Source organism: Drosophila melanogaster, chromosome 2R, assembly GCF_000001215.4.
Source record: "Drosophila melanogaster chromosome 2R".
NCBI classification, from domain to species: Eukaryota; Metazoa; Arthropoda; class Insecta; order Diptera; family Drosophilidae; genus Drosophila; species Drosophila melanogaster.
In genome coordinates, this window is record NT_033778.4 from 20,688,035 (window position 1) to 20,702,591 (window position 14,557).

Sequence of the window (14,557 nt, forward strand, 5' to 3'; positions counted from 1 at the left end):
AAATGTCAAATGGTCGCAAATGACAACCAAACGGCATGAAGGAGTCAGTTAATAAATTGTTTGCTGCACATTTGTGGTTCAGCGCACATACATACATATACATAAATAAATTCGAACGCAGAATTATTTATGCGCAACTGTTGATTTTCTGGCTGATTAACCTCTGGGCGGCTTAACTAGGAAATAAATCGTATAAATGAAATGCACCATCAAGAGGCAAATAAGGTTTGAATACTCTGCATTGAATGCGATTAAAATCTATATAACAAACTATAGCCAACAGTCGGTGTGTTCTTGCCCCGCTGGTTAGAGTATTTCGCAGTAATTAGTTCTGTTTTTTTTTTTTGCCATTTATATTTATTATTTATCGCCTTTCGGCTCAGTGCATCGCCAGTAACATATGCAGTCACATTTGCATTAAGAACAGCAATTACCAAATCCAATCGCATCCAATTGAATTAAATTGACTCGGCTACAAGGGCTGTGGTCCAGTAACTTTTAGGCTTTTCCCACACTTTTCCGACCATTTGTCCTTGTCAGGATGCGAGGTCCTTGGCAATCCCACACACTCGAGTCCTGACAGCTGGTTGACTGACTGATGGAGCGCCTGATTGACTCACCGAAATGTCCAAAAGTAAAACAACGACCAAGTCACAAAAAGGCAAATCAAATCTCCCGCCCATATGGATTCAATTAACGCTAATTTAAAATGCCAACATATCTGGAGAGGCTTTTCGCCGAAGGGAAAAATAAATAGAAAATTCCCAGTCAGTTTTCCACATGACCCCCGTCAAAATTTCGACTTTGACACTCGAAAGGGCAAAAAAATTGACAACAAAACAGAGAGGACAACCTTTCCTTTGATTGAGGGCAATAAATGAGTCAAATCAAATTTAGATCCTAGGATGTGTTAAAAATGTATACGATGAGGTGTTGTGCCCAACAGCAGTTAAATATTTTTTTTTTGGTCGCTTTGTGTAGATACAGAATTTTCATACCTCTTTTAAATTTATTTTAATAAATATTTCATTTATTAACTAGCTCATTTTGAAGCTTTGCATCATTTTGGAAGCTGTTATTATTCGTCGAATTTAATTTCCCAGACGGTTGCTAAATTTCCTATCAGTTTAAAAGGTGGCTGCTTGGTCAGTTGGCATGACGACGTAGCGATTTGTAGGCATTTGCCCCGACTGAGTGGGTCCTAATGCCGCTCACAATTAAATTAAATAACACCATAATTAATTACCGGCCACGCACACACTCTTACACTCACGCTCACGCTCAAAGGACTTGATTTGCTGGCCAAGAAGGTGCTAATGTCCTGGACCATTCATTGTGAACTGGCTGGTGTGATGGTGTGCGTGAGTGAAATAAAGAATGATTTATGGCGGTAAGCTAACTAACGTTCTGCACCACGCATGTTCTTGTTCTCACAATTAGACGCTGACCCCCAGTGCGGCAAAAGTGGGCGTGGTCGGGGAACTTGCCCCTTTCGAAAAGCGGCCCATAAATCGCATCGTAAATAAAACAGCAGCAGCAGCAGCAGCAGCAGCAGCACAATGGAGCCATCAACTTTTGATGCAACTTATAACCGTATTTGGCCATAACGGCGCCAATGGGCCTGCATTGATTGGATATATCGAGCATCCTTAAGCGGCGGCCCATCGTCAACCAGCGCTCGAATGTCCGCCCATCAAGGAGCAGTGATAACGGGCAAGTTCCTGGTCGTCCTCGGACATCCTTCGTCCTTTCTGCACAACGACGTTTAATGTTAACGAGCAAATGGCCCTGGAATAAGTGCACTCCTTTCCCGACGCCTTTTATAAATTGTGTTATGTATAAAGTTTATGCGAACATAATACGCTGTAATATAAGTATATGTATATACATAATATATATATTTATAGTCAAGGGTTATCATCGCGGCTGCTTTATCTCGCGCAGCTGCTGAAATATGCCCGCAATCTGTGGCACATCTTCACCATCTTTTTTTTTTTTTCGGGCTGCATGTTCATTTGCTGCACAGCATAAAATCCACTCAGCCGTGCCACATAAAACCAGCAGAAAGCGATGAAATTATGGTGCCCACTCATTGTGCTGCAGCATCTCACCTCTCGCAGTGAATCTGCAGAGCCGTCAAGTTGCACAGATGCCCCGCATTCCATTCCTTTTCATTTTATTCCATTCCAAAGGGGCAGCTGCAACTTCGCTTTATTAGCAATATCCAAAATATTTGAACCAGTCTTTGGACTAAGTCAGAATGACTAAAAAGAACTACACAGATAAAAATAATGACTATTTATTTTATATGAAACAGAACTAAATAATGATTTATTAAAGATTTTTTAAGATTTGGCAGCTCTATTGAAAACAAATAAATCGTGTTGCAACATAATACTGCTTTGGATATCCATGCACTTGCATCTAGAATAAAACTAAACATTATTTATTACTTATTTAAACAATTTTCAATAATAATAATTATCAATTATAATATTAATTGGAAGCTTTATATACAAATTAAGTAATTATTTGCAATTAGAAACCCGTCACATGCAACGCGGGTAGAAGCTTGTTGGAGAAATCCCTTGGATGGCGCTCCGTTCCCGAGGAGATGCCTTCGTGGCGGGCAATCCGATTATGTTGCACGTTCCAGCGAGACCGGGTGAAACTTTCCTTGCCACATGACGACTTCGCAGCCGGAGCCCGACGTGTGTCAGAACTGATTAATGAGCTGCAAATGATGTTATGCGCAACGCCCGCTCTGCGCTCGGGCGTAAATCAGGAATAATCGGGCGTGCCCCAAGGCGTGGATTCTGTGTGGCAATGCCACTATGCCACTATACCACAATGTACTATATAGGGTGTGTGGCGGCCCTCAAAATGATGCTAATGATGATGATGATGCGGCATTGTTCGCGTGCGCAGACAGCTTGACATTCATCGCTTGCATTTCACTTGTTGCCCCGGCAACAGCTGCTCGGTGAAGAGTGAATAAGGCAGCTCTCCATTATACTCGTTTCTTCGGAACCTAAACTCCCCTTGGTCTGGTGTCCAAAGGGACCAAGCCACAAACTTGCCCGACAATTGGCAGATGTCAGCTTTAAGCCATTTTAAAAAGCAAATGTCTGACAAAGCTGCAACTAAAACTTTTTATGCCCCACTTTGCCCGGCCATTCACAACTTGTACGTGGCAAATAAAAGTGCACCCGGGGACCCGACTGCGTATCGCTTGCCAAATGGGATAGACAACACTCCACTTCCTGCCCGCATCCCAAATCCGAAATGCGAATCTGGCTTGGCCTGGAAACAGATTTAAGTATGCAGTTGTAAGCCATAAAATCAGCTTAATACTTCCGTTGAGCCACCAAATCTGAATTTATTGCCGACACAAGAAAGGCACGCAAAATGGAAGTTAAGCAGGCGAAGTCGATTCGTTGGATACCTTATTAATATTATAAATTCTAATAGTAATTGAAGGCAGATAAAATTTGTATAATAATACCTATTAGGTATGTTAAATAACTTACCAATGCCTCCTTTTCGAATGCAAGTATTACTTACAAATCTTATAAATAGGGTATTTGAAATGCTCAGTGATACTTTATTGAAGGAAAAAGATTTAAAAATAAAAAGTCTATGTTCTAATGAGAAAACATAACATCCACTGTGTTACATAAGGTATCTTTTCTAGGTTTCTATGGTAGCGAGCACCTTGTGACACGGTTCGATTAGCAGGTCAGATGGTCACAAGAATCTCTGTTGTTGTTTCACCTTTGCAAAGTTTGCTTTCTTTGCCAAGTTTCCATATTCATATTCATATCAACCAAAGTGAAAGTGCTTGATTAGCAGAGAAAAATAAAGAAATCAGCCAGCTGATGGGTGAATCGAGGCATGTGGGTACATCTGGAATGACTGATTGCCATGCCTCTTGTCAGTGATTAGTGTTTATGCAAATGAGTTCTAAAGACATGGCCGAGGCATAAATATAAATCAATGATGAGGTCGTAGCAGCTCAAGTTACCTGGAGCAAGATGAGCAGCAAGCACAAGTGGACGAGGTTGCTCCTAATATGTCTGATTGTACTTTTGAATCACACAGCAAGTCCCTTGGGTATTTAAGATAAACTAAACAAAAACACTCAATTACCTAATTAGTTTTTCTTTAGCTAAACATGTGACACTGAGACCTTTGGAGTTAGCAGAGATTCGATCACTGCAGAACTCGATTTCCAAGGGACGATCGGTATCAAGTGGCTTGGCTGCCATTACTGGTTTCGCCCTGGGTTTGGGAAAAGCACTCACTGGAGTCTTCATCTACGATGTCATCACTGCCAATATCACCGAATCAGAGGATACTGTTCAACCTGTATAATCAAACACTGGTTCCTTAAGGGAAGTCTGTTTCAACACTGGAAGCTCTAATTCGGATATAACCTGCCTAGTTTACTATACAAATAACTGAAACTAAAGAAATTAAAATGATTTGGGATAATCTATATTGGTACGAACTTTATCTAACTTCGGTTGGCAAACACTTTTAGTTTCATTGTGCCATATTACTTCTTAAAATTCATTTTCGATCTGCGTTATTAAATCGAATTGGACACGAGCCCATTCCAAACTGATTCTGTTTAGTGGATCTTTTAAAACCTGTTTGGGGTCGCCGATCTGTCAAGGGTCAAATGGTTTTATTTTCTGCGGAATTTTGGGAAATTTGCATATGCAAAGTCCAAGAAACTTTCTACGGTTGCTTGTCACAGATAAAAGTGAAGCAGAACCCGTCGGCTGTTTCAGTTGGATTTCTACGCGATTACGCGAAAGATCGTCGAAAAGATGAAGTCGTTCGGGAACTTGACCTTTGGCCTACTCGTCATCCTTATAGCAAGCTTTACTGTCGGCCTAGAGGGTGAGTTGTTATAATATAATTCATAGAAGCTATTTATTGAACTTGTACTTATCAATTAACTTGTATCTGATTTTCAGCTCGTCGCCTGGCTTTGCGTCCATTGACAGGAAGGGAACTGAGAAGAGCTCTTAGGGAATCCGGATTCGATGAGGATTCTGCAGCTGGAAGATCAGTGGCGTCGGCGCTGTCCGGACTCAGTGGATTCGCCCTGGGCATCACAAAGGGCATTGGTGGCTCACTGCTGTTCGATGTGGTCACCTCGAATGTGACCATTGATTACATTACCAGTCTGCTGAACTCCACTGCCTCATCGTCGACTTCAAGCAGCAGTGGAACTGCACAGGAGATCTGTTTCAACAGTCGCAGTGCCGACGGTGAGGTGATTAACGGCAGGAGTAATGGCTTCAATGACATGGATGATGGAGCAGATCTCGACGGCGAGTGGAGACAGACTACCAGTGGCACGGGCACGGGCTCTGTTACTGGCACTGGCACTGAGACAGGAACTACCACCTCCTCGTCTTCCAACGGCCTCACCTGCATTGTCCTGAGCAAGGAGGGTTCCCGTCGCAGGCGCCAGTTGCGAATCCAACCAGGAACGTTGAGATCTGTTTATCCTAAAAGCCATCGGCAGACCCTGAAAAAGTACCGCCGGCATAGGGTTTAGGTTTTAGCCCAGCTCCTTACTTTAAGCTAACTTATTTATTGACTTCGATTAGTTTATTAAATTTTAATTGTTCCGCATTCCATGGGCCTGCCATGGGTGGGCTGCCTTCATTAATGGCCGAATGACTTGGGAAAATCTTGTATTGACACATTTATGATTTGCTGACATGCACTCTGGGTTTCGCCCGAAGAAAAAAAAATATTTTACAGGGAAAGTGGACTCGCCGACGAGAAGAAAGCATTCATATGTGACACACACGCAGTCACTGAAAGAAAATGGGGCTTACTTGTTTGTATCTACAAATTGGAAATGAGTATATCTTATATCTTTAGCTTAGCATCTTAAAGTGACTACTTTTGTTGTATATTCTCAAGTATATTTTCATTTCCCTCTTCTTTTATGATTAAAAATATATTTTTTTTCTCGGTGCAACCATTTGCAGCGTCACGCATATCGCGGTGGCAGAATGGTTATTAATACAAACAGAAAGCCACGCATCCAGCCGCCACACCCACTCCGCGTGCGCCTCGTCCTTTTAGCCCCTTTCCATCGCCTTTGGTCCTTATGTAAACATTGAAATGTCATTGACGTCGAGGGCAGCCGCCTGGCCACATAAATCCTTCTTGGCCACAATTTATTAACTTTAACACTGGCCAATGTCAACGGTCCTCCCCTGCCCCTCCCCCTTCAACGTTTGATTTGGATGCGAAATTTATGTGGATAAAGGACCTCAACCACGGACTTCCTTCAGCGAACTATTAACTTTGAATCTTCTTTTACGGCGAGTAAATTGTAGTGTTTATGTTATTGTCTGATCCTTGGTCCTGGGGATGTGTCTGTCATTGGGTAGGCAGGAATTGCATTAGGGTCCATTTATTATTTATGTAAATGCGTGGCAGTTCAGCTCTGTCAGTGGCTGAAAAAGTGACTCAGTGATTAAAGTGTGGCGAGTGCCTGGCAGCAAACTATTTCTCGAAGAAAATCAAACTCAAATTACCATATCTCTGGCCCTTTAAACGAGCATTCAGACAATCTCTGTACGTACATATGCCATGGACAGTAGAACATCTATACGGTGAACTCAAATCTGAAGGAATAACTCTCTAGTTAAGAAAAGCTATGTAAATACGCAAGTTTTCCATGTACATTTTTGTAATGTAAAAATAAGTTCTAAGCCTTATTATTACACCTAAACCTTGAAATGAAAAGAGGAATCCTTTCCTGTTTGAAAGGACGACTGTATGTTTGTATATTCATGAACGAATTATTAAAGCGAAATATTAAAGTGTGGCAAGTGCCTGGCAGCAAACTATTTCTCGAAGAAAATCAAACTCAAATTACCATATCTCTGGCCCTTTAAACGACCATTCGGACAATCTCTGTGCGTACATATGCTATGGACAGTAGAACATCTATATGGTGAACTCAAATCTGAAGGAATAACTGTCTAGTTAAGAAAAGCTATGTAAATACGCAAGTTTTCCATGTACATTTTGGTAATGTAAAAATAAGTTCTAAACCTTACTTTGAAATGAAAATAAGAATCCTTTCCTGTTTGAAAGGACGACTGTATGTTTGTATATTCATGAACGAATCAGCAGCAAACTACAATTATTGTGCACTTTAGTATCGCAGTGAAAGGCTGAGCCTAATGACCGAGGCCGTGACCCCAGAAGGGCAGTTGCTCCCCTCGAATCCCCCGGCTGAAAATGCGTACTAAATGCGCTAAATTACTAACTAAATGCCGCAAGTGCCGCCCCTGGGCATGGCTAGAATTTCACAAATGAACGCCCTTTTTGGGTGGGCAGGGGGTTGGGTTAAATGGCCAGAGGGGTGCTTTTCCACTGTTTTCTTTTTTCTTTTTGGGTTGCTTATACCAAAGCCGAAAAACTAAAGTCAAAAGGAATGGGAAAGCGAAAGCCAAACACTGCCGACAGTCGATGACATTTGAGCGATAAGAGAAACTGTTGTGTGGCTTACTTGCTGGCAACCCTAGTGATTTTCTATACCATGTAATGGTTAGTTGGTTGTTGGGGGGGTCAGAGGTCGAGAGCGTTCCTTGTGGTTGTTGCTGGCATTAAGTATGCAGGCGTGTGAATCGTGAAGGCGGATATACAAATACGAATAGTATATGTTAGCCGACCTTCGAAGGCAGCCACAGTGCTACACTTGCTTTTTACAACATTGAGAATTGTTTTAAATGTTAATGCCGATGCTCTTGGGCTGATAATAAAATGGGGCAAGTGTGGGGAGCGGTGTGTCAGAGTCAACAAATAATTGAGATGTTTTCCTGAGTGTCATCACACACGCTTTTTTTTCTACAGCCCCAAAAAGTGGGTGGCTGGCAACCAGAGTGGGTGGCTGGTGCTCCCCCGGCGGACGAGAGTCAGCTGTTCTGAGTGCGCGCACTTGTGTTAAATTATGCGGGTTTGATTTTTATTGCACTGCCGCTCATTTCATTCTGCTCCCTTTGCTTTTTTTTCTCTCTCTCCCATTTGTTTTGCTTGCTTTGCTTTGGTTTCCTTTGTTTTATAGGTTTTCCCCAATGGGGGGGAGTGGACCGCATGATACCGAAGCATACCCACTGCCCAAAATCAAAACCATCTCGGAAAGTATAAACAAGTTGGAGTGACGAGCACGCGTGTGTGTGCGGCTGTAATGTGGTCATGCCTCGTTGCCCCAACGAGCTGTTGCTTGGCATTTCAATTAATGGCACTTGCCACCCTTGTATCTACCATACCATACCAACCCACTCCTGCCCTCCAAGGGGTCAGCTCTTCCAACGCTGCACTCCTAATGAAGCCGTCTCCAGCTCCAGCTCCTCCAGTTTCAGTTTCAGGAGGAAACCAGCCGCAACCTCATATCTGCCACCAAAATGAAGGTCTCGTCTCTTTGGGATGCTTTGTCAATGGGCGTCGAGATATGCCTAAACACTTGAAAAAAAAAACGATGCAGTATTGAAAAGGATCATAGATTACAATTATAGTTACTTCTGGTGCTATTACTCAGTGATGATTTATTCTGCCATGAATAATAAATCTGTAAGATTTATTTTTAGCCAATGGACCACTAATTTTTTTTGTGTGCACAATTGCAACTTCGCGGTGACACGTGACCGCAAGGACATTTGTTGAGCCTGAATGTGCCGCATCGCACGTCTTAATAGATTTTTGATTTGTTTGCCCACCCTTCTTAGCTGGTAACTCAGACTTCCCCATTCCGAACCCGGATCCATATCCGAATTCGAATCCAAATCCAATTGTGAGGCGGGCGTGCGTCTCTGATTGGAATAATGATTTCGCTGAAGCAAAGATAGAACATAAACCGAGCCAGATTTGTTGTTTTTTTTTTTTTTGTGGGGAGTAACTTGTTTTTGTCAATATAGAAAATCAATAACTGTTTTCGCCGCTACCGTTCGGTTAAATCAGACGAGGGTAATTCAATTAAGAAATCACACAGGAGGCCAGGAATTAGTAAAAATGGAACGCTCAAGGCTCCGCGAAATGGAGGATTAAAAGCGAGTCCTGAAAGTTGGCCATTTCTTTATTTCTGTCTATGATGAACAATGGGATGGTATTTGGGCAACATTTTACAAATTGTTTCAATTAAAAAGTTTACTGACTTTGCTTTTTCGCCTTTTACTTTATCTATAAGCGGCTTGCGATTGACACGTGCCTCCATCGCCACGCCCCCCCGACTGAACGCCTCCTTCGGTTATCGAATGGTAGTAATCGCTTTTTGGGGCCGCTAATTGCGGCGACCTTGATTGGTTGGGTGGTATTTATAAGTCCGCAAGTTGATTGCATAATACTGGCAATGTTTGGGCAGTGGGCCATAAGTCGTAAGCTGGGAAAGCCAAAAGCTGGGCCAATCAATTAAAAATAATCAGGCGGAAAAAGTTCTGGCCAATCTGCACAAATATATGTATATATTTCACAGTCGCTAATTAATTTAATTGATTTAAACGCTTCGGCTTGACCAATAGCAAGGCGAGGGGTTTGGGGGGTGTTATCGAGTGCATTTGATCTGTTTGTTTGCACAAAATTAAATTGACTTGTAATTAAAAGTTTCGCAATTGATTGAAATTCTCGTGTGTGCTTTTCCTTTGTGCTTTTGGGTGGCTGCGATGAGTCCCAGTACTAAGAACGCTTCAGGGAAATTCGCAGCAAATAAACAAAAAATAAGAAAAAGAAAAAAAAAAAAACACTAAAAAGTGCTAATTAGGAGCATTAATTAAAAATGCATTTTTTGTTTGCCGCTCAATTGAACTGCAGAGAACGTGGAACTGTAACAGTTTTCATACACTGGACATTTTCTCTTTAGGCCTGCGGAGTATAAGAGCGGCAGTATAAGAGTATCCCTAACTGACCTATGGCAGGATATTTTTGCGCGGTTTTCTTATTGTTTAGCAGCTTAAATGGTAGTGGGCATAATTAAATATTATATTAAAAACAAGAAGCAAGTTTCATTTATTAAGAAGTAGAACAATTTATTTCCTTTTATGATTTCCCTACATTTTAAAAGCAGAATGGTAAAACTAAGTCCCTAGAAAGTGGAATACAATACTAATATGTTAAAAAAAAGGTTTTATGAGTCTTAATAATAATTAAATAATTAGTAAAGGCTGTAATATAATTATTCATAAGCATTTTATTACAGTTGCAATAGTGCTTTATTACCTGAGACATTATATTCGATATAAACAAAGTTGCTTGGTAATTTCGTGCTCCAATAAGCCGACTGAAGAGAGCGGCTCTGCAGTTTTAGTTCTCTTTGCTCTTACATGTGAACAATATATATGCGAACTTGCCCGAGTGCCGAAGTTAGCCGAAGTCGAGGCGTTCGCCATGTGCCCGAGCGCCGATTACCAGTCAGTTCCATCCTGTGACTCGAAGGCGAAGCACGCGTTTCTTGATTTATGTGCGCGGGTTGTAGTCCCAGTTAAATCCTGTTCAGATATATTCCTCAGTGTTGAGGGTTTCGAAAAAGTGGGCCTAATGAGTGCCCGGGCCTTCGTGTTAATGGCGAATTAATGACGGGGCGATTAAAATGCAATAGCCACATGCATGGGGCGCCGTAATGAGCTGAACCGAGCGACTGAGTACAGTGAAACACAGTGCCATAAATTAGAGGCGCCCACAAAGTGTAGCCTACTGCTTAGCGGCTTTTGGGCTTACGATCTGTTTGAAGTGTTCGTAGACCGTTAAAACCTTTCGCACGCCCACAAAAAAAAAAGTTCTTGTGTAAAGCTCATTTCGCAGCAGATTAACAAAAAAGAAAAAAAAAACAAAACCAGAAAAAAAGGTCAACTCTCAGTGAAAACGAACCAAAAACAGGGCCAAGCGGAGAAAGTACTTTCATTGCTCCCCAGGCAGAGCTTAACCGAGAGTTTTGCCGGGCTCTAATTTGACGGAATCGTTAGTTGACCAGTGACGTTCCACCACCCGGGTGCACCCCCACCACACCGGAATCCGTTTCGCCGGATCCGGATCGCGTGCCAACTACAAGCGTAATAACAATAAACTTGCGGATAACAACCGCAGATACACAGATACAGATACAGATACAGCAGCACAATGTCCCTGCCATCCAGAGCCAATATCGGATTACTCAACTGGCTCATCGGCTGGCTGCTGCTGCTGTCGATGGTTTTGCTCAGAGGTGAGTTGTGCGTCGGGCTTTTTAATTAAATAATCCAATTTATTTTCATTTAATTTCTAATTAAATTTAATTTGTTTGCGCCGCGCTTTGGCCCACCTAATTGCCCCCATGCTCACCATGCCCACCACGCCCATCACGCCCACCATGCCCGTTGTAACCCAAAGACTTTCCTTTGTCGCCTAGGATTTCCCGTCTAATTTCCGGAAAACGAGCGATTTTCGCTGGCCTGGAAAGCGGGCGAATGCGAATTGAAAATTCTTTAATTTTTGTGCTAAGAATTTTAATTCCGCTACAGAGTCGGCAAAAGTTTTCCCTTTTGTCCCTGGCGCAAGTCAAAAGGTGAAGCATTTAATGCCCATCTGTGTGTGACTCCCAAAAAGTGGAGAACCAACAAAATGAAACATTATACAGAGGGAAAAACGAGTGCTCCCCCCGCATCTTGGTTTTAGAATATTTTTGTTTTTAATGCATATATTATATATGTATTTATACGAACTCTTCATGTTTTTTTTTGGGTTAAGATGAGTTAACAAAGTCAGCTAAAGTATATTTCTGTTAAATTATATAATATTACAAAATGTTTTAATATTGGATTTTGGATTGAATTTAACAACACTTTTAGAATATTCTACTTAAACTTTGTTTGAAGTAAGAACTTGAAATACTCACATTGTTATTGTACAATATTTAGTTTTATAGATACAATCACATACAAAAGTAGTTAGAAAATGTTTTAAAGGCTAGTCTACTATCATCTGCATTTAAAACTATTATTTACAGAAAAGCATATATGCAACTAAGTACTCCGGCTATTTGATTTTCCGTGCATTCGTGACCCACTCCTGTCCAGAGTTTTGCAGTCCTAGTTTCGCAGCCCACAAGGTTGGTCCAGTGACCAACTGAAGGGCAGGAGGATGAATGGCGAATGGCCGCATAGTGCGAGTGCGAATGCCACATGCAACGTGTGGGCTGGGCAAACGGTTTTATATAATAGTTTGCAACAGTGGGGCACAAGTCTCACTTTCAATGCATCAAATGAGAAGCACGCGCTTGTGATGCGCCGCGCCACAGAGATAGAAATGTGGGAAAATAAAAAGTAAATATGAAAAATAACACATACTAACGAGCGGCAGACACTTGGAAAATGCTGTTGAAGCTTGGTCATGGCCAAAATGCTTCTGGCTGCAGTTGCACTTGATGTTGTTGCCGCTTGCGCAGCAGCAGCAGCAGCTGCGTTGCATGTGGCACGTTGCAGTTGACACACGAAACTATTGCCATTGGGCTTGGCTTGGCTTTTTGGTTTTTCAGTTTTGGGGTTTAGCCGCCTGTTTGCTGCTTTTAAGTTTGCACTTTTTAGCTTTCAGCGGCTAGCAATTTTCTACTTTCCGTTTTCAGCTCGTCGTTTGTCATCTCTGAAAACAGTAAATTGCATTTTTATACAATTTTCCATCATTTGACTTGGCAGTTGTTCGTCTGGGCTTTGTAATTTTCAAATGAAATACTTTCCGAATGCAATTCGCTTTTGCGCAAATTGTTTCCTTCGTCCTGCTTTCCTTTGACTTGGCTGCTTCTTTGCCTTCTACCCGCCTATCTTGTTAGCCCATTGGCATCTGTCTGGCCATTTCATTTGGCTAAAAGCTACTTGAAGTTGGTTAAGCGCAGACAAACAGACGAAATAACTCATCTTGGCAATTGCAGAACCTGCAAAAAGGCAAGCAATCAAAAAAGATTCCTATCGAATTACTGGGCAACCGATTTTCCAAGGATTTTCTTTGGTCTGGGTTTTATTTGTTCTCTCACAAAGGTGATGATTATTACTTGTAATGATATATTGGAATTAAAATTATTTAATACAAAGTTTTTGGGCATAAAGATGGTTTAAGTTGATTGCAAAAGGCTAACAAGTCAAAATCTAAAATGTAATTTTTCACTACTTTAGCATGGACAACTTTGACAATTAGCCATATTCACTTTTTAAGTACCAATATTTTATAGTTAAATTTGCATATTATTATGCAGATTATTTTTATTTTTATTATATATATATGCATATTGGAATTTTTTGAGGCAAATTTTCGGCCGGCTGTTTGATTCTTTTTCTCAAATTAATTGACAGGGAAAAACTCGACAAATGCATGCGCATATTTCCATAATGAATTCATAAAACTTTCGATCGTGTCCTTTCGCGAGCTCGTGTTATTTGGTTTGTTGGTTTATTAATAAATAAATTCTGCCCTTGCGGTTTGGCTCTTTGTATGTGTGTGTGTGTGTGCGTGTCACTCTGTATGCAAAATTGCAGTTATTTGCACAGCTGTTTTGCCATATAAGCCAAACAAACGATTTTGCCCTTTTTCACCGCATAACTCGCATGTGCCGTGTTTTTTGACCTCCCCCGCAGCCACTATTAAGTATTTTTGTAAATATTTTCCATGTCGCCGAAAAGGAAAGCAAAATGAATCAATGGCGAAAAAATGATAATAACCGACGTGATTTTCCGTTGAGTACAGTTAATACAGAAGCAATGCTGGGAAAATATACATATACATATAATTGCTGGCGAAACAATTCAGCGTAGGCCGGCATCATTCAGCGGTGTCAGACTGATGAATGAGCCGACGCATTGGCCCAGACAAACGCCTAGGAGAGCACGCAATGCCCATCCATCCATCCATCCACCGTACTGCCATCCATTTCGTTCTCATTTTATCCGATGAAAAACTGACGAGGCGGCGCCTCAAAGTATGCAAAGCACATACTCAAGGGTTCGCAGGATCTGTTTGCCGGCGGGTACAGGTTATTCACACAGGCAGCGGCGTGAAAACCCGACGGATTCTTCATCAAGGCCGACCAACCAGATTTGTACCTTATCTTTTTTTATGCGTATAAATATAAACATACTTTTGGTTTTCACCCCCCAAAAAAAAGCTGCTTGAAGAAACAAACTTAGCCCGTTGTTGATTTTAATGGAATATGGCTTTACAGGAATTTGTGATGAATGGGTGGTTAAAAGTTCCACCGGAAGGACTCTAGACTATATTTGGCTCAAGGAGTTTGGAGGGAAAGTCGAATGGCATCATTAATCATTTAATAGACCAAGGACTGTACTTGAGGATGGTCAGGGATTACAGAAATCTGGAAGTCATTTATTAAAGTAATTTATTCACTTTACAAAGTTATCTTTTAACTGATGTATGAAACATATTTAAATCTGGCTCAAAATAATAAACTATCCCAAATCCCAAATCATTGGTTTAACAGAGCTTTGTGTAGCAAGCCATGAATAACTTTCTTAAACATAAGTCTTATGTAATACTTCAATAT

General features: G+C 41.3%; 2 protein-coding genes and 1 pseudogene across 3 annotated transcripts in view; all 3 read left to right on the forward strand.

Annotated features, from left to right (window-relative positions):
• Window positions 1-4,152: 4,152 nt before the first annotated feature.
• Window positions 4,153-4,461, forward strand: CR44659 (annotated as a pseudogene).
• Window positions 4,462-4,794: 333 nt separating this feature from the next.
• Window positions 4,795-5,705, forward strand: CG13438 (uncharacterized protein). Its single transcript, NM_137666.2, has 2 exons — window positions 4,795-4,908; window positions 4,986-5,705. The coding sequence occupies exons 1-2, from the start codon at window positions 4,836-4,838 to the stop codon at window positions 5,573-5,575; spliced, it is 663 nt and encodes a 220-aa protein (NP_611510.1). The 5' UTR covers window positions 4,795-4,835; the 3' UTR covers window positions 5,576-5,705.
• Window positions 5,706-10,448: 4,743 nt separating this feature from the next.
• dpr1 (defective proboscis extension response 1) overlaps window positions 10,449-14,557 on the forward strand; it is a 51,960-nt gene continuing 47,851 nt past the window's right edge. For both annotated transcript variants that reach the window (NM_206186.4, NM_001299716.1), the window contains exon 1: window positions 10,449-11,236. In NM_206186.4, the coding sequence (NP_995908.2) occupies window positions 11,152-11,236 (85 nt within the window). In that variant the 5' untranslated portion in view covers window positions 10,449-11,151. The remainder of the gene's footprint in view (window positions 11,237-14,557) is intronic.